Raw genomic sequence first — 20,865 nt, 5'->3', positions numbered from 1 at the left:
TACTTAGAAGAAGGCACGTTCACGAATCTTCCGGAGCTGCGAGTTATTGCGTGGCACAAAAATTTAACGTTTTACTTTGGAACGAGATGGCAAACGAGATATGTTGATTCTCCAAACGATGTTGTCTTTAATTCTTATATGGCCAACTTCCGGAATTATCTCAAGCGAATTCACTGCGACTGCGAATTCTCGTGGCTAAGAAAATGGCTTTATGATAAGAAGTTGCTTGACGTACCTCTAAAAAAATCTGAAATGTTTGAATGGATCGAAAGCCCCGAGATAACAGCCATTGATATCTACATTCCGATTGACTGCGCAGCGCGTCCGTTTCCATCCGATTTCGATATGATCAACTTCAACGAGACCTCCTTCTCCATCAACGAACCGTACTGTTTGCCGGGCCACGCCAACGCGACATATCATAATCTGAAGTTTCGGCAAACATTTTCCAGCTCCGAATTGGAATATGAACAGTGTAAACTGCTATTTGGGCGATCGTGCCGACCCAAAGCTGTCTCCTTGCCACTTTCGCGGCATATCACCGAAGAGATGATCGCGTATTATTGTCTGCAGTATAAGGACTTCACACGGAAAAGAAACTCTCTAGATATGCAGTGCTGGCCAGATAGCACGGTGAGCGAAGTGCGAGAAATCAGTTTCGCCTTGGCCAAACCTCCCATACGCAGTGTAGACTTAACGCTGTCCGATGGAAACTACATTGTCTACCGTGCGTTTGCACCGATCAGATTGCAAGTTTCCGCGTGGGAAATCGCCCAACAGCTTTTATATCCCTTTTGGGAATGATTAATGTGGTCATGTTCTCGGTCAGTAGCTGTCGGGATATTGTCGTGCAAGCCGAAGATTTTACTCACGCTCTTAATATTCGTGCTCTGTTTTTCGCCGGAACTACGATGGTCAGCATTAAACCCTTCACCTTCAGCACTTTACCAAACCTTGAGATACTCTCTTTGGAATACGGATTACGCCAAACGTTGGCAAATTTAATAGTGCCACCCGACTATTACGAGTATCTACATAAGCTGCACTGCAGCTGTGAGTTTGCCGAGTATCGTAGCTGGCTGCAGTCGCACGTCATCAACCGAATGCACTTCCGGCTGCCCGACGAAATGCATGACTCGAATACGACGGTGCAGTCGTTTTGCAAAGATACCGTGTCCGATTCCGGAGCGATATTCACCGTGGACGTTAAGGAGTACAACATTGGATGGTCTACCGAATGGCTATGCTTGAACAAGGAAGACCTTTATCTACCTACTGACTGTGGCGCCAACCCTGCTCGTGTTAGCGCATCAATCATTAATTTTGAGCAAACCAACTACTCAATCAACGCTCCAAGCTGCGAGAAAGCGGTCTTGCGAACATGCCTGACAACGTCGCCCACTTCACATGAATGCTACGCTAATCAAACAAAGCCGATGGAAAACGGTGTTTCATCTTATCCTTTCATTTTAATTCTTTGTCACGAAACGAGTTGCTGACAACATATTGTTTTAGACTGGACGTCACTTCTTAGTCAACAGATTCTAAGGGAACGGCGCTCGGAGCTGACCACATCAGCAGTTGATTCCGCTGGCGTTATGTACCACTATGACGATCAGGCGTTGAGTGCCGATCCTCCATCGGAATCCGGGCATTTACCTGATGACAGATTTTGGCCGAATAATGGAAAAGACCTTCCCTATTTAATCAACAATTTCGGTAAGTCGCTACGGCTTAGAACTTCCGAAACATGCAAAGCATTTATCGGCTTCATCAAGTTTGTGAAGGAGGCATTTGTTTTTGTGGCACAGTATAGCAAGTTAGCAACCATGTTGCTAGCGTACAGAGGGTGCGGCAGCCAAATTGAAACAGTTTTTTAATAATTTTTTACAAAATGTATAATACAGATTTTATTTTATCAAGTGTCCTATCTGCTAGCACTGACATTCAATCATCTTTTGAACGAGACCGCGCCAAGCTTTCATCACTCTTTGACAAAAAGGAATTTGAAATGTCGACCAGGCATTGCGAGCACACGTTACCAGTCCGCACAATGAAGTTGCTTTCTTCCCGTATAAAATTCGTTTAAAATTTCCGTTGTTCCCGTAATCCATGGGCTACAGATCAGGCGAATTCGCCATCCATTTCTCTGGAGGAATATACTTTCTCTTACCGGATTCCAACCAGCGGCGCGTTTTGGAGGCCTGGTGGGCAGGGCACTATCCTGGTGGAGGATAACTTTCTTCTCCTCGCCCGGATACAGTCGCGGTATGCATTCGGCGTATAACGGCTGCAAGACATACTGGATATAGTAGTCAGCTGTCACTTTTGCTTTGGGAGGAACAAATCGGATTGCTGTGGTGCCGCGCATCGATATGAACAAACAACATGCCGGCAACAAACATGAACCCTGCAGGCTTCTTAGCTTTTCAGTGCTTGTACCAATCTTCTCGTTCCCGCGATCCGCAAAAGCTGTAAAATACCCGCCGTCTGCCGTTTACATAATCGAGATAGCACCATGCTTCGTCAATAGTGACAATGTAGGGTAGTTTTCGTCGACTCAGTAGACGTAGAAAGCCAGGACCGCGCTCGAGGCGCTGCGCGGCCTGCTTATCCGACAACGCGTGAACCGGACGCTTTTCGCGCAACTGTTCGCTGAGATTTTCCTTCAGGACGTCCCACAGTGCGCGTATGTAGCCGGCAAGAATGTTAACATGTTCACGGTTCACGCTGTGAGCATATTTGACGGGCGAAAATGCTCACGAAAGATATTATGCAGGCTATATGTAGATTTTCCTGAAAAATCACGGAGACACCATATTTAAGAAAAGGACTGTAAAGAGGAGTTCACATTTGATCATTTTTGCATGACGAAACACTGTTTTCAGTCAGGCAGTACCCAGTTGATGGGTAAACCTTCACTGGGTTAAAAAATTAGGTGAATTAAACTTTTTTCAATTTAAAATGAATTTAAAAAATTATATCAGTGAAACATGTAAGAAAGTACGATGAAACAGATTTCTATTCAGATGTATCTCTGTACATATTAACCACTCGCAGTAAAATCGCTAGAAGACAAAATAAAATTCTATTTTCGGCACGAAAACCAGCAGTTAAGTTTTACTTATACAGTAATTTCCGGTTGTTGTATTGTTGCGCGCACGTAAGGTTTCGAGACCAGTATGCATATCATTTGGTTCTAGAATAGTTTTATCAAGGTGCAGGTAACCTGCATGCCGACCGTGTTTGATATACACAGCATGGGAATTACATGTACCAGTACACTGTGACTGAACACCTGCCCATGTTTATATGAACTACTAGTTTCTTTCAGGTCTTCATATTATCCTAATTCAGATCTATATAGCCACGAATGGGATACACCAGAGCCGGCAAACCAGAAAAGACTGACCCAAACCAATATTATATTCTGAAAGCCCGTAGTCGAAAACCCGGCCAGATAGTATTCATTTCTTTCAAAACCTCTTCCGCTTCGAACGCCAAAGAGGAAGAGTTTTGACTGCCTTCACCAAATGCAACTAAATTAATGTAATAATAATAAGTATTATCCGGGAACTTTTTTACCAGGCAATGTTGCCACGTAAACCAACTAAAATATAGCTAAAACATGAAAGTCATTTCTACTATTTAAACTATCAAAATGAATTTATTTAGCAGATCCATATTACGACCGGAAGGACTATATAATATGTAACGTTGTCATCGAGGACAATTTCTGCACGAGTGCCGGCCGACCAAACTACCGGTAGGATCCAGTGTACGAGGCCCGTTAGGCGAGCGGGTGACCAAGCAGCCGGTACTGTCCAGCGCAAATGGCCCGTTAGGCAAACGAGCTAGCCGGTCACCGAGCTACCGGCACTGTTTAATGCACAGATCCCGTTAGGGGAACGAATGGCCGAGCTATTGTTACTGTCCAGTGTACGGGAAACGATAGGTGAGCCGGTGACCGAGCAACCGGTACTGTCCAGTTCACGGAACCCGCTAGGAGAGCGGTGACCAAGCTACCGATACTGTCCAGTGTGTGGAGCCCGTTAGGCGAACGAATGACCAAGCAACCGGTACTGTCCAAGGTACGGGACCCATTAGGTGAGCGGGTGACCGAGCTACCGGTACTGTCCGGTACACGGTGTACCGATTATTAATACTTTGATACGATGTACCGATGTACCGATTATTAATACTTTGACGAAATATGTTGTTTAATGCTCTACGTCTCCTATGCAAATCGTGGCAGCGCGTGGGGGATACTGGAGAAGCTGCTGACCGGAAGCGCGAGCAAGGTGCGTGAACGCGAGTGCGTTGGCCACCTCTGATCGCTCCAGCCGCACAGGCAACCCCAAACTACCCCAAACCACTGCTCTGTCCGTAAGCGTCGAGGGCGTGTGTCGGAACAGCTGTGCGGACGTATCTTGCATAGCAGGAGGACTTCCATCTCCCAATCCTCTGAATCGTGGCTTCCGAAGCTCCGTGTGAGGCTGCTGTTGAAGCCGCACCGATGCGGAAGCTGTGCGTTCCGTACCTATGCTTTTCGGGAATTCCGCGCAGGTGAGTTAGAAGCCATCGGTCGACATGCGTTCTAGTGACAAATTGACCGTTCTCTTGCACAAACAGCGGCAGCGCGTGCAGATTGGAAGATTTCCTTGCCGCGATGTAGTTTCGTAGCGCGGTGACAGGACAGACTGATCGGCCGGTTGCGTGCAGCGCGATCCTGTACCCGTGTCCAAACTGGTCCGTCTTGGATTGTCGAATCGTTAGGGTCATCGAGGGATCGTTTTCCAGTATGTCGTTGATGAACAGCGTGCTTCGCTCGTCATACTTGCTGGGCGATGGGGACACAAACTCGCTTACTCGAAGTGCAGCAAAAAACGCCGTCGTGAAGATGCACCAAATGAGCCGCTGCTCATAGTGGGATACGACGGTCAATCTGATACTATCTTTCAGGTGCCGCATGATGTCCAGGGTAATGGGAAGGCGGCGGTCCGACACTGTGGGGCAAATGCGCTTGCAGCCGTCGATGGCTCTGTTCACCGCCGACGACACAGTGGGATTCGGTAAATTCGCTTCAACGTGCGCATTGGCGATTCCGGCCATGTAGACTCTGATTGTCGCAGGCGATATCTTTTGGAGATAAAGTTGAGCCACAAACCGTAGCACGGTTACTTCTGTCGCTGGTAGAGACAGGGCGCCGTCGTTGATACAGAATTGCAGAAACCGCGACCAGCCGGCACCGTAGGTCGTTCTTGTCGAAATGGCAAGATGGTGGTACTGGAGGTGCGCCACTGTCACGTCTAGTCTGTCGGGAGATCGAAAGCGGTCTGCAATTCGGTCCAGATGTCCGGAGTGACTTCCGGGAGCTCCTTTTCGAGCGGTGCCAGTTTCCGGAACCGTGCTACCTGAAAGCGTGATAGCGCGTCAGCGATTCCATTGTCACATCCGTTTATATGCACTATCTTCACAGTGAAGTTATGCAGGGCTGATAGCGCTAACATGCGCCGCATTAAGTCTAGCACTCCGCTATGCTGTGAACCCAGCTTCTCCCACGCTTGGGAGGCCCCTAGGTTGTCACAATGGAGCAATACTCGCATGCGGTGTAGCTTTGGAGCCCAGATATGCAGTGCAAAAAGGAGGGCGGCGATTTCCAGGTATTCGATACAGGGTTTCCTTTCGATGACCCACGCAGGCCAACGAGACTGAAACCGTTCGCCGTCACAGTAACCACCGATGCCGCAAACGGCTGATGCGTCCGTATATAAGTCGGTTACGTTCGGGCCGGACCACGTTGGCTGGAGGAACTTGCTCGTGCCGTTCCATAAAGGCAGGAACTTTATCCACCACTGAAGATCAAGATGGAATCCAGCGCTCAGCTGTATCTGAGCGAGCGGCCGTTTGTCACTACCACTGATGAGCCGAATCATTCGTCGCAGGAACAGCCTTCCCGCCGGCACGCATCGGCATGCAAATTGCAGCGTTCCAATTAGGCTTTGGAGATCATGTAACGTGCACACAGTCTTCGGCTCCCAAGTGGTCATGAGTGACGTCATGTCATTCAACTTGTCAGCAGGTAAGGAAAGGATCTGAGAGACAGAGTCGATGCGAATCCCGAGGAAGGTTATAACGGTCGCCGGTCCTTCCAGTTTGTTCAAGGCTAGCGGCACACCGAGGTCAGCGCATAAATCTGTGAATTTTCGAATTAAATCCGCGCATTCTCTCGCGTTATGAGCAATGATGAGAAAGTCATCCACGTAAACAAGGATGGCAGCATGGCCGGTTTCGCGCTTGAAAATCCACATAATCGCATCCGAAAATTTGCAGAAAATGCCGGGAGAGGATCTGCACCCAAAAGGCAGCACTACGTCGTAGTAGTATTTTCCGCACAGTTTGTAACCGAGCAGATGGTGCTGACCTTCCATGACCGGCACTAAACGGAACGCAGACTTGACGTCTAGTTTAGCCATCACAGCTCCAACTGGGAAGTCCAGGAGCATCCGTACAGCATCGTCAATGCTGCAGAATCTTAGCGGAGGATCGTCTTTGGGAATGTGCAAGTTCACGGAGTCGGCCGCCGGGCGGGAGAGGTCCATTATCATGCGATGCCCGCCGCTCTTTTTTTCGCGCATGTTTAGCGCATTCACTGTGAAGTGAATGAACGGAGGCTTTGTAAAGGGCCCTCTCGTGTGTCCCAGTTCCACTTCTTGAGCGATGGTGCTCTGCGCGATGCTTTTATGGAGAGTTATAGATGAGCTATTCGGGGTAAAACGAGAACGCAATAAACCGCTGTATTTCAAGTCGGCACCGTTGATAATACACGAAACTAAATATGAAACAAATTGCTGATCGGGATGATCAGCCAGCCGCCGCGCAAATTCACTTGCGTTAAGCGGGGTTCTCCTGTTTGAAGCGGCCGCCGTTGCTGGAAGTGCCTGCTTGCCGGTGGATGTAGTCGCCGTGAGTGGCGGAGCCACAGGAGCTGCAGACGTGCTTGCGGTTTCCGGCGCATGGCGTTGAGCATATGCCGCGGTTGAATTTCCGGCAGATTTCTCCGTCTGCGGCGGAGTTTGTCCGAAAAAGCTCACCATCGGGACAGTTTGCCGCTATATGCCCAATCTGATGACACCGGTTACACTTGGCTGACTTGTACCTGTTGCTGCTCGTTGGAACTGCGCTGGCAACGGTGACAACAGGGCTTACGATGGCATTCTGGAAAGATTCGTCGTGTTTCCTGGTCCAGATTTCGGTGTCGTCGGGATTGTTCGTTGCGTAATTCCGAAATTGAGCGTCGTATTCTAGGACGTGCTCGAGCTTGTAACCGCGACTGGGATCGGCGAAGAGACTAATCATGCCCAGGTACTTCAGCATTGGTACCGTGAATTCCGGGGCGTCCAGTGTTCTATATTGCATGAACACTCCAAAGGCGTGCGCCCAGGCGGCGAAGGTCGTGATTTGCTCTTTCTTTGCCGCGGCCGTGAAGGTGTATTCTCCAGTGCTTTCGTCAAGCACCATGCGCGTGCCGGGAGCTGGCCGCTTGGATGGTGCTCGATTTTGTGGCAGCAGGTCCGCCAGGTCGACGAACTGCTCGCGGTCCACTAGCTGATCCCGTAGTTTCTTCGGAACTGCTGTTAGATCCCTGTACTTGGACGGGATGTTGTTGACTGGGTCTCCGAGCCGCTCGGTCACCGGCTGGCGAGCTGGTAAAGGAATCTCGAGTACACTATCGGTGTCCTTACCTTGCACCGTGGTGACCCGGTTAGAGGACGGTGATAGAGAGCGCTGTGGCCTGGAGGGCGTCAACGTGCAGCGCGTTCCGGCTAGCGCTTTCCTGTTGCGATTCTAGGTGGTTTATTCGCTGCTGCATGGCTGCAATCTGGGATGATAGAGTCGTGATCTGGGATGCCGAACTGATGGAGGACTCTGGAGGAACTACGACCGTAAACGCTATCCGTTTCGGGGCGAGAGTGCCGTCAGGATTGTCCGCTGATCGCTTCCTACCGCTGCTGAGTTCGGCCGCTGCGCGTGTCCGTGGCCCGCCGCGGATGCCGCGGGAGCTAGCAGTGCCGCGCGAGCGAGTGCCTCTTCGACCTCTTCCAGTCATTGTCCGCAGAATAATGACCAATTACGAACTGAGGCAGTAGATACTGCAGAAATTTATTTCAGAAGACTTCTGAAAGCTTTTCAAATTTCTTCGAGAGCAGAAGAACAAAATCAGCGACGTTCTGAACAAGAACTGAGCTAACGTAAAATGAACACTCGTGAGGCGAGCATGCGAAAAGTGCCACAAGACAGCTCGAAACGAGCGTGTGCAAAACGCTACGACAAAGCACGCGGCCGCCGCTGAGCCGTCAAAGCGTCCAAAAGACATCCGGTCTGAATGGTGGGCAGGCGGCGAAGGCTAGCAGGCATCGCCGATGTAGCATTAACCTCAATTAACGCGTTAATTGGCAGTTTAATAAATATTCACTGAAAACCAAATAAAGTGGCCGTTGACCACAAGAAACGGGGAGGCGAAGCCGAGGCTGTTTCTTGTATATACATATATCTAAGTGGGCAGTGCTTACACACTGTCCCGGCAGTGCGTAAGAGCTGCCCACCTTTTACTTTGTACACCGTTTTTGTGAGTACGGGAGCCGGGCAGAGATGCTCACGATGTAAGATCTATGCTGTAATCGGATACCACTAACATTTGCCGCTCTCGTATGAAGATCAGACGCGCTGTTGGTTCACATTACACTCGTGAGCATTGGTGCCGGGCGGGGATGTTCACGTTTGTGAGCACGCGTGCCGGGCGGGGATGTTCACGTTTGTAGCTGTATGGTAATCGCCGTAATGAACGGTAATATAAATTGCTCTCATCAAAAGCTGATAAGAAGCGCTAATTCTCTAATAAGGCAGATTCTCGCGAGTACTTCGCGTGTCTTAATAATACTCGTAAATAGTCAGCCACTTAGCGTTGAGTTCATGCGTATTTATGCCGCCTGGGATGTTCAGTTTTTTTTAAATAAAAAAACAAGAATGTTGAATCGTCGATTTAGGATGCTTACGGGCGTAACTGCATGGTACAATGTAGGACGAAATGGTCGCATAGCCCCATACCCAGCATTCTGTACGCATGCTGTGCAGTGCACTTGTACGAACCGGATATTTTGAACTCAGTCGTACAGTGCACTGCACTGCATTCGTACTGAATGTGGATATGTTGGGTATGCGACCATTTTGTCCTAAGCTGTAACTCCTCTGAATAAATCGCTCTTGCATTAGCTAGATTAAGCGTATTTGGGCTTCAGTGATTGTACAATAACTTAAAAAAAATGACAAAAACAACGAAACAAACTCATTTACAAATTTTTCACAATAGGAAAATAAATATTTCTGTCAATCCAAAGTAACATTCGTACATATCACATTTGACTACACTCGTGAAATTTTTCCCTTCAAAATGCCCACAAGAAAATTTCCTTTATCACAAATGAGAGTTAGGCGAGAGTTAGGCGTTTTAGTTTCGACTGAAAGTACCAGTCACTTTGCTGATCGAGTTTACCCACTGACAATTGTCGGCATCTGCTTTGGTGCACCGCAGCCGCGCGATGTACAATGCACGAAATTATCGTTCCAGATCAGCAGGAAGAAATATCCCGTCTTGTGTTGTACGGTAGTGGACATATCAGAGAGCAGTTTTTCCCTTTTCACACTGCTGCTATATCTTGCTTGTTAAATCATTTTATCAGGCACAGATAAATCGCAGGAAGGAAATACTACTTTGTGGACACTTTGTAGATTTTTATATTGCATTATTATCGCCTTTATTTATTAACAAACTATGTTTTGAGAGCGCTGCGCGTACATGTACTTCAACTTTTGTGAGCATCCCGCCCGGCACGCGTGCTCACAAACGTGAACATCCCCGCCCGGCACCCATGTTCACGAGCATAAAGCAGACTGGCTAGCATACAGCCACGCAGAGTGACAAGTGCCTCTGATCTGCTTGCAAATGCGGCTCACATCAGCGGTATCCGATTACCACACAGTAGCAAACATTAGCATCTCCGCCTGGCTTCTATGCTCATTAATTCAATAAAGAATCTGATCAATAAACATTAATTTAGTAATTCAACGTCCATCCTGTGCTGTTCAAAAAAAATCACTGGGTGAGAAAATTATTATTATTCAGAAACTTTTACTTTTACCGGATGTAGCGCCGCCTGTATCAAAACGCAAATCCGCGTTATGCTGCTGCAGTTTTCCAGTTCGGGTGCGTAACATTTCGATTTGTCGTTCGGAAGTTGGTTCAAAATGGAATGAAGGAAAAATTAACACCTTACGTGCAAGATATCATTCGTGAGCATTTTCGCCCGGCAAATATGCTCACAGCGTGAACCGTGAACATGTTAACATTCTTGCCGGCTACACGCGTAGACACCCTGAGCTTCTTCGCCATCTGTTTCTGAGTCGGGGGATTAGGGTTCTCGATCATCCGACGGACTTTGGCAATATTGGTCTTAGTGGCTGATTTGGGGAGGTTCTGAAGAGGCAGCCTTTTAACTGGCGAACCGTTTCCCCCACGAGCTGGATCATGATTATTGATAACACGAACAACGGTACTATAAGAAACTTTCACTCCACGAGCGAAAAGATGATCCGCGATTTTTCGAGAGCTCCATTTCAACTGGTTAAGCGTCAAAATTGACGACTTTACCTCGGAACTCACTTTCCGAGCCATGGATACTCGAATCAACACGAAAATAGCGTCAGATTAAAGAAAAATGTTTTTAGTAATAGAAAAAAATACGACTTGTCAAATAAATTTAAAAACTAAATTTTTGACGATTTTCAAAAGAGCTGTTTCAATTTGGCTGCCGCACCCTCGGTATGGTCATCAGTGTGAGACCACCAGCAGGTATTGTGTCGTGTTACAATAAATACCAAGTCGTGACAGTGGTTATTCACTTCTTTCTGTGTATGCTTGTTGAGAGATGCATTACGTACATATATCGACAACATCGGTGTTGGTTGCTCAGATAGTGTCGACTTTGCCGAAATTCAGGATGCTTTGAGTTCTATTTCCTCGCAGACTTCGTACTGCATAACATTCAAAACCAGGACTGAAGAAGATGATTACATTGTATTCTCACCAGGAAACAGGTAAAAAGTGCCACCTATGGTTATTTAAATGTGGGCTATAGCGAATATTTGCACTGTTTTGCAGATGTCAGTCACGTGTGGGTAGACAAGGCGGTCAGCAGAGTATCACATTAACGCAAGCATGCATTTTCCGCGGTGCCATTCAGCATCTTGTTCTTCATGCCCTGGGGCTCTTTCACGAACATCATCGTGCTGATCGTGATGGTTACTTGCACATTTACCTGAATCGTACGGAACTTCCACCGGACAGCGTGGTGTTCCGCAAACTCCCGCGGATGCCCGATTATGGTACAGAATACGACATGGAATCGATAATGCAATCCGGTGCATTTGACTTTGCCGACCCTAGAAACCCGGATCTGCCGGTATTCCTTCCGAAAGTGACTTCACCAAAGAAACAAAGGCGCCTTCAAATGGGGCAAAGGCGGACATTGAGTGCAAAGGACATTGTTGAGCTGCATACTGCCTACAATTGCACGGTGCGGCGGACTAACGCAGATGCTTTCGACCCACTCCCGAAGTTCGATAAGAGCCCTCTTTCCCAGGAGACGTGTTCAACGTTATCTAAGCTGAAACGCGGCAATAATGCCTTTCTTCAAAATCAGTGCTCCAAGAGAAATTTTATACTGCTTGTATGCAACAACAGTACTACAGCGGCGGATTGGAAAAAAGTTGCAACGACCGTTGCTGGCTTACCCTTACGCGCCATTGCGTTAATGTGGGAGGATGGCCCACAAAGATATGAAGCACCCGATGCATTCCGAGCCACTCGGATGCTTATTATATCATGGTTCGTGCAAAGATAAACATTGTACATCAATACTTCCGGTCGTCGGTTTTGTGAACCTCGTGAACCTAATGATCTTTCATAGTAACGATTTAATCATCAAGAAAAAGGCTTTCTGTGGGTTGAACAAGTTGCGGACGTTAAGATTCAGTGTGACAACTATACAAAGTCTGGAGGCGGGAACCTTCAGTAATCTGCCGCATCTGAAAGTGCTGAGTTTGGAACATGAAATTCTGCGTAATATTTCTGTTGAAGTAAATACCAATAGCCGTCTGAGTATCATCCATCGACTAGAATATTTGCAAAACCTGCACTGTAGCTGTGATTTTGCCGAGTTCTGGTTGTGGAGAACAAATGGTGTGGCATGGCGTGGTAAATTGGAAAACGAACAGTTTATGCTTGTTGACAACATCTTCGCCGATGGCACGTACGGGAGAAACAGCCTCTTCGTTCCAGTAGATTGTCTGACAAATCTTACGGCGGATCTGCACAAAGCCTTTAACTTTGATCAGCTGGAGTATTCCATTAACGAGCCGTTGTGTAAGCAAATAAGGAAGTTGCACATTTTTGAATTTTTCTATCGGCTACGGCCCGCGCTGAAGCGCTGAGTCTGAGTCTGAGTCTGACCCCTAAAAGGCTGAGTCTGACTACTGAAGGGCTGAGTCTGAGTACTAAAAGGCTGAGTCTGACCATTAAAATGCTGAGTATTCCTAAGACTGCTAAAGTAATATCTCGATAACTTTTAACTCTTGACCGGAAATATGCGCCATATGGTCCAGAGAATCTCCATATTACATGCAACGCTAAAACAAAGTGATATAGAACTGACAACGGCACAATCGCTAATGAGGTGTGATTTCGGCTCTATTGTGTCATTTGAGATGAGACGCTTCGCAAGGTTTAGCATATGCGTCTATGGGAAAAACATCAGTGCAGTTCACATTTCTACGCGCATTCACTCTTCTGTTTGTTTTTTCAAAGTACAGTCAAAGAGGAGCTTTTCAGCACAAAATTTACTACAAAGCTAAGCTAATCTTGACAATTTTAGCCATACCAATAAAATGGCACACTCCGTTTTCTGCAAAAGTAAACCATGTCCCAAATTATAGCTCTTGCCATATACACGTACCCAAGGCGGCGACTTCGCTGTACTTGAATGGCGTTCGAGTTGCTCTTGTACAGAACTTGTGAAGTGTGAGCGTTGTTTACTTGTCGTTACAACGATTGTGAAAAACGATTTATGACCAGTTTTTAGCAACGACGTAACATCGTACGTTTAACTGTGTTACGCTAACAGTTTACGACTTATATATTAGCACTTTTCTACGATTTATCATTCATTTTTTAAATTTTATACAAAACTGAACTAGTTCTGAGAAGTTTAACAGACCACTGCCGTGTCCCAATTCGCAAGCAAAAACAATAACGTTGTCGATTTTGTAAAAACTTCAACTCATATTATCATATACCAGTATTGTGAAATGTTTACACCGCGATTTACTATCAGCAATTGCGCTGCAGCATGTTTCGTTTAAAAAAATGAAAAGTATATACATAACTAATACATAGTAGTAACTACCATTACCTGATTACAGTGCTCTATAACATTATCTGAATTATTTATAAGTACATCCTGAAGATATCCCAGACAACGCATGCACGCCATATAAAATCGAAAATACATTGTTATTTAGCGCGCGTTTTAGATGATCTTAGTTAATAGTCAAATTAGGTAATACAAGCATTCAATAAACTAAAACAACTGTCGTTAATTCACAGACTGTTTAGAAAATTTAAAGGGACATACTCACTGTAAGCACAATTCAAAAATATGAGCTTTTCAACTTCATATTCTGCATGCATCGCACAACTGCAGATATAACTTCGACGGTTGAACTCTTAAGCAGATTTGCACAATGTCAGCGCAAAAGCACGGTTAGATCTTCCATATATATGGGAGTTTGTATAACTTTATTTAGATGTTGTTATAGTAAACGATATTAAAACGAAAACGACATTGAAAGAAGTTGTTTGATCTGATTCCGAATGGAGTTTTGCATATACTTGTAAAGCAGTCCCATATGCCTCGCGCTACTGTCTCAACTGAAATGACAATGGCTAGGCACGCTACGCCTCGTATACCCTCGGCACGCCTGATTGTGCCGTTGTCAATTGCAAGAGTTTATTTGGCAACATCCTATGCGGTAATCGAATACGGGACGTTTGTACTTTGTACTAGTGTAACTGCAGCAACACGAATGTTGAAAAGAAAGAATTAACCATAATTACAGCCGCTATTCGACATTTCCGGCCAAAATAAAACTAAATCCATTTTAATTATGACTGTAAATACCATGTACAGTGTATAACTATTGAAATGCTGAGAACTTCACGTCTGAGTCTGAAACCGTTGAGGGAGGAATAAATAAAGGAAGCAATGTTTTTGGTCAAAAAGAGGAAAGAAATTTCGATGGTTAAAAAAGTAAGGAAATTTTCGCGGGCAAAAAGGTATCAGATGGCGCTGGCTAAGCGCGCATCGATCATCGACGGAGGAACAAAAGCAAACCCGGATGTAGGCTTTAATGCCGAAATCTGACACACACACCGCGCCTTGCGCGCCAGCCAAAAACCAACTGGCCTCTGTAGGCAGCGCAGCTGCGTACAGAGCCGTCAAAACGCATGAAAATGCCCAGACAGGAAAAAACCCAAAACCAACCAATGCCAGAAGGGCTGAATCATAAGCCCGCCCTGACATCCCTGTACTGTCCAACACTGAGCTCCTGCGAAGTGCAGGTAAATGGCGTGATGCGCCGTAAAAACAACAGTGGATACAGGGACCGGTACGGTCCCTGTACTATGTCTAATAGACTGTACTACCAGGTGGCTCGGGTCCAGTTCGGTCGGCTCACATGGTCCGGTATGGGGAATAGTTCGGTCAGGTTTGGTCCGGCTCGGTCCCGGTTTGGTCGGCTCGGATCAGATTCGGCTCAGGAATGGTTCTGGGTCGGTTTGGCTCGGGTTCGGTCTGGTTCGGCCACGGGCGGCCCAGTGCTTGGGTCAAAGCACTGTCGCGACAAAATCCAGGGTCGGATGCGGAAATCGGTAGATTCCGCATTTTACCTGTCTGGAAAAAGGTCACCGTCTGGGGAAAATCGGGCAGGGGTTTGGGGCACAGGTACGGCCATGACCCTGAAAACACAAAAATACGCTGCTCCGCCGGGGGAAAGGTGCTGACGTCAGATCGGGCCGGTGGGTCCGATGACGGTGGTGCGGGATCCGTGTCCATTTTGACATGGATGCTGATGTTCTGGGCCACTGAGCTAACAGTCCACTCGGGCCGCTTATTGGTGCGAGAGACGACCAGGCTTTCATCCTCGTTACGTTTTCCGGGCGAAGTCCGCGTTGGCGGCTCGCGTTCCTGAGGACGGCCACGGTTCGGTTGGCCGGTCTGGTCCTGGTGTCAAGTTTCAATATAATGGCGCAAGTCGTCTGGCTGCCGCGGTAGCGGTGCCACTGGCGCTGGCGCGTGCTGTTGAGCACGTGCCGGGTCATACTGGCCTTTTAAGGCATCGATCAATCCTCTTTCCATCAGCTGTTTGGCCAACAAGGTCCACCATCTGGCTATTGATGGTGGCCATAAACTGGTCATATGTCGCCGTCAGCGTATACTTTGTCTACGCTGACCAATCAGCGTCGCTATGCACTTTGGAGGTGTGGCCCAGCGCTTACGAGCGATTCCATGCTTTGCGGTACCAGCTGTGATTCAGCTGCTGCATGCCGCGGCATTACCACGATTTCCACCGAGCTCGCTGGCAGCCACTTTTCACCACAGCTTTTCCGCATTGGTTTTCTGTGTTGTTTTTGTTGGTTGCTTTATTGATTCTCAATAAAGGAGAGGTATTTGCTCCCTTTTTGCTCTCTGCTTCTGTGTCATATCTGACATTGGTCGGCTCGGATCAGGTTCGGCTCAGGAATGGTTCTGGGTCGGTTTGGCTCGGGTTAGGTCTGGTTCGGCCACAGGCGGTCCAGTGCTTGGGTCAAAGCACTGTCGCGACAAAATCCAGGGTCGGATGCGGAAATCGGTAGATTCCGCATTTTACCCGTCTGGAGAAAGGTCAGTGTCTGGGGAAAATCGGGCAGGGGTTTGGGGCACAGGTACGGCCATGACTCTGAAAACACAAAAATACGCTGCTCCGTCGAGGGAAAGGTGGTTGTCCCAGGGAGGCGGGCAGGGTTTTTAAAAGAAGTATGCATATAGCGATAATATAGGAACCTATGTTGTGTAAGTATGTGTATCGAGCTGTATTTAGTTAGATGAGTTTAACTTTACCGCCGGTATATCAGGTATTTGGGCTTTTGAAATAATTATTGCTGGATATCACTTAAGATTATAAGAGCCGTTATTTTAGAATTAGCAATAAATACTATGGATAAAATCGGACCGTTTCGGTTTTGTACTTACCGTGATTAGGAATCAGTTTAATTCACAGGCACAAGGCGATTAATGTTTTTAAGTAATTAACGTAATCGGTTAGTATTTCATGGCGCATGTAAAAAATTACACATACCGACGTTCATTTACTGTGTCTACTCATTTTTTACAGACGTACGTATATGCAGATGCATAATGATGCATACTGCGCCTTATGCATAATTACTGATCAGAGGCAGATTTTATAACCAATTATTAAGAACAAAATAAGAAGAAAAACCTAATCTTTTAAGGTATTCGTACACCAAGATTCATAGAGGTTTATCCGTGTATACTATTTCATAGAGGTTTATCTATATTATTGTAGCGTTCTATAGTAATGCGGTCGAAAGTCCCGCTGCGCATTATAAATTATTCCGTACGTATATGTGCGCAAGCAAACGCGCAAAATAGGTGACTGGAAAGTGCAGCGGCTGATCACCTTATTTTCACAGTTTTTCACATTGACGATGCACGAGCGTGTATCAGCTTGAGCATTTCCCTTTTAAAAATTAGAAAAAAGAAAAAATATTTAATGTAAAACATAGCGAAAATACATAAAGTATATAAAAATATACAAAATGTATGCAACTGAGCTGCCGTGCCGATAAAATGCAGGATTACTAGTATTGTATGTGTATAAGGTAGCTGCCGATAGGTGCTTGGCATCTGCAGTCAGTCTTTGTATTTTCGAACAAAATTTGCCAAACCACGACCATACTCGTGCCGAACGAGATAAAGTTATAACTGCCCAGGCGTTATCAGTCAGCGCTGAAAGCGATTTGCATGAACCGACATGCAAACCTGTGTATCACATGCGTTTTTTTGTGAATCACTCATCCGAAACATATATAACTGTCTTTCCATATAAATGTTATTAATAGGGCTGCACTAACGTTAACTGAACTACGTACATGGCGCTGAATTGTTTAAATTAACGACGATCACTAAGGATGGCTGAACAAAAAGCAGTGCGTCACAATTTTTTAGAATGAGTGTTACGAATGTTATACATAATTATCAAGTATAATTATTACACCGATTAATATACAAATATTATTACTTTACGGAAAGCAAACTAGGAAACTTTACTTTACTTTTCCTTCTCATGAATTTCTAGAATTCAGTCTTGTACTCCGCTTGCTACAGCTTGCACCATCTACTTGATCAACCTTGTTCAGTTTCTTGGACGCCGTTGTCATTGCCTTGAGTTACGTTGTTGCGTTTGACCGCTTGGGATGATCCTGTGTCATCCCAATCGGGGCCACCTGTGTAATAGTGTTGCATCAGTAAGAGCATCCTTGGCCAGCACCGTTGCCGGTTGTGCCCACCTTTCATCCGAACAGCCGCATAATCATGGTAAAGACAGATCGTCACCCCACTAGAACAGCTGTCAGATAGGCTGTTGTTACAATATGAATTGTGAGGGATATTGTGAGTATTTTAAGAGATACTGTGAGTCATAATAAACAGTGGGTCATAATAAACTGCGTCTGGGTAATTCTTGCATGACGATAACGTCATTACGATTTTGTGGCAACTTCTAAAATTTGGACTGTTCATTGCAGTCTTTACTTAGTTATTTCGGATTTATTTCCAGCTAATCGGCTACGAAGGCGAATCGGTGGTTTTGTATGCCTATGTCGTGCATTATCGAAATTGTACTGTAATATTACTTCGGGAGAATATGCTACTGCAGTATAATTATTCTTCGTAGGCTGATAATGCTGCTGCTATTAACGCTGTATGGGTTTTATGCTTCATTTACATTAGCTGTAATTAGCGCTGTAATTAGCTAAATTATTTTAAACCTGCATGAAACGAGCATCAACAAATATCTCATATTATTATTTTTAGTTTGAAGCCGACAGGTGCGTTTTACTTTCAGTTAATGCTGATCTGCTCTATTCTCTATTACGTATACTCTATTGCTGTAATGCATGTGTTTTTTTCGATTTATTGAGCTTTGTTGTACAGGTTTACTAGTCAGTGCATATTAACGTTTTATTATATGTAGATCTGGTTACATGCGCACATTACCGGCTTATTATTTAGCACACATGGTACAGTAACTACATAGTTGTAAAAGAAATAAATTTAATTTTATTTTGGCTGGAAATGTATAATAGCGGCTATAATTACGGTTAATTTTTTTGTTCTTTTCGACATTCGTGTTGCTGCAAGTTATACTCGTAAAGACGTATGGTGCACGTCCCGTATTTGATTCCGAATGGGTTGTTGACTTGTTGGTAATTAAAATGTTGCAGTTGTACTTGTACATTACTTGCGTTGCATGTAACACGAGGATTCGCTGGACCATATGGCGCATATTTCCGGTCAAAAGTTTAAGTCATCGAGATATTACTTTAGCAGTCTTAGCAACACCCAGCATTTTAATGGTCAGACTCAGCCTTTTAGTACTCAACTCAGCCTTTCAGTAGTCAGACTCAGCCTTTTAGTACTCAGACTCAGCCTTTCAGTAGTCAGACTCAGCCTTTTAGGGGTCAGACTCAGACTCAGCGCTTCAGCGCGGGCCATCGGCTACAGCTTGTGATGGCTATCAAGGTACGCACTGCCTTTCATTATTGGCAAGAATTCTTTTCAATGTTCAGCCGGCTGAAAATTGAAAAGAATTTTGTGCCAATAATGAAAGGCAGTGCCTCTTTAAAATATGATGCCAGCCTTCAATAACATTTCCTTACAATTAGGTGAAAACAAGATCGCGCCATCTGTACGATTTTGTGAAAGGAATATTTCCTCGAGGATGTACGTCAAGCGACTGGATAAAGCAGGTACCTGGAAGTATCGTCTTTTGGTTAGCCGTTCGTCAAAAATGTCAATTTCTAATGCGCTTTTAACGCCCAAATGTTTCTATAGTGGTTACAGCTGTGCGTTATTTGTGAGCGCGTAACTGATTCAAATACGTAACAAGATTCCAGCTATCCTTCTATGCAAGGACGACTTTTTATTCAGCAATTTTTGCAGCACGGCCGATGAACCAGTCAGTTTTACCCAGCCAGTCGCCGTCTGTAGTCGCGCTACCATCCCCGATTAACGGTAACTGGAATTGTAAACAAGCAGCTATTGTCTTGTCTACCAAGTGTGTGTTTACATTTCGCAGTAGCCGACGGCAAACTCGAGTCCCACGCTAAATCTCACACCTGGATTTATGGTGGTATTGGGGGGATAGCTGGCTCAAGTATTGTATTTGCTCTAGCCTTCTATGTCGCTCGATGGGCTTTCGGATTTCGAATTCGTCGTACAAGAAACGCAAGCTCCATGAAGCGAGATCACGCGCATCTAGAAAGTACTGATAGTGTGGCTGCCGAAAGCACAGTGTATTCCATCCCACCAATTGAACTACCTTGTCGAAATCAAGGTTACAATGATGGATTGTCAGAAGTCGAGCCCATAACCATAGAAAACACACTGCGGCTTGTGTCCGACATTGTGTAAATTCAAGAGAAACCTTGTCCAAGTCGAACCGGGAACTTTGTGCTGCTGAAAATTTGATAACCTTTTTCGTGGGCAGTGTCGTTCCTTATAGTGTGCTCCGTTAGGACGCCTAATATTACTACCGACTGGTAACAGCTCCTTATCGAATTGACTCTCTTGACCAGCCAAAATTCTTTTGCCTGCAAAACAAAAGTCCTTGCTTTTGAGTCTAGTTTATTTTATAAAATAAATTATTCATTGTCAGCTCGTTAAGTTGGTGACCGGCAGATTGCTGATTCCCGCAAGTCGCTGATCGACAAACTGAGGGACAGATCTTCTAGGCCTTTTGAACTTTCTTCACAAAAAGAAATGTATGCGTTTGGAATCTTGGCCGGAAGTCTGGGTGTTCATGTTTGAATCGGGTGCGTGTTACTGCCGAAACAATCGACTGCCTAAAAGACTGTTCACGAGACATGTGTACGGCTTAACGCACTGGTAATTTAATTTGGTATGTTGTTTTTCAAAAACATATTGCATTTATACCAGGACACTATACAATCAGGGAGGACTTATGCAAAACAGTTTGGCAGTTAGTGGCGGTATTAAGGTGCTTCTTTATACTGCTGTATGTGCTCGCAATTTCCGCATTTGGTTTAGAAGCACCTCAAAAAGTTTGCAACTGCTTGAGGATGATGTGGCAGATGCCATTTTATGCGGCATCTGCCACATTATCATTCGTGGCTTCTCAAGAGTTCGTTTGCATTCGGGAAGTTCATTTGGCTAATTAAATTCTTGTTAATTGTTTATAGCACACCGAGCCTGTAAACCGGCACGCTCACATATCGTTTTTCACGATAGACATCAAATACCGTAATTATCGAATTTGTGGCCCTGGGGTACAAATAGTTCGAAGGCTATGGCGGAGGGGGGCTTATTTCGGGGAGGGGGCGCAATTTCGGGGGGTGGCATTATTTTTCGAACGGTATATTTTGGGAGGGGGCATTATATTTCAAACAAC

At 45.6% G+C, this 20,865-nt stretch overlaps 1 protein-coding gene across 1 annotated transcript; it reads left to right on the top strand.

The window, feature by feature from the left end:
* Positions 1–773: 773 nt before the first annotated feature.
* LOC129592982 (uncharacterized) lies at positions 774–20,111 on the top strand. The gene is made up of 7 exons (XM_055489158.1): positions 774–1,446; positions 1,516–1,719; positions 11,031–11,154; positions 11,219–12,481; positions 19,121–19,204; positions 19,398–19,469; positions 19,534–20,111. The coding sequence occupies exons 1-4, from the start codon at positions 801–803 to the stop codon at positions 11,958–11,960; spliced, it is 1,716 nt and encodes a 571-aa protein (XP_055345133.1). The 5' UTR covers positions 774–800; the 3' UTR covers positions 11,961–12,481; positions 19,121–19,204; positions 19,398–19,469; positions 19,534–20,111.
* Positions 20,112–20,865: the final 754 nt, after the last annotated feature.

Source organism: Paramacrobiotus metropolitanus, unplaced genomic scaffold, assembly GCF_019649055.1.
Source record: "Paramacrobiotus metropolitanus isolate TYO unplaced genomic scaffold, Prichtersi_v1.0 Parri_scaffold0000058, whole genome shotgun sequence".
In the NCBI taxonomy this organism is placed as follows: Eukaryota; Metazoa; Tardigrada; class Eutardigrada; order Parachela; family Macrobiotidae; genus Paramacrobiotus; species Paramacrobiotus metropolitanus.
Note: the sequence above shows the minus strand (reverse complement) of the source record. Positions and strands in the feature narration are given on the sequence as shown.

Excerpts from the sequence above, each read along its gene's own strand:
- LOC129592982 (XM_055489158.1), top strand. The coding sequence starts at position 801 with ATGATTAATGTGGTCATGTTCTCGGTCAGTAGCTGTCGGGATATTGTC. Across the intron at positions 1,720-11,030 it reads CTATTTAATCAACAATTTCG|ATAGTGTCGACTTTGCCGAA; the intron begins GTAAGTCGCTAC and ends TTGGTTGCTCAG. Across the intron at positions 11,155-11,218 it reads GTATTCTCACCAGGAAACAG|ATGTCAGTCACGTGTGGGTA; the intron begins GTAAAAAGTGCC and ends ACTGTTTTGCAG.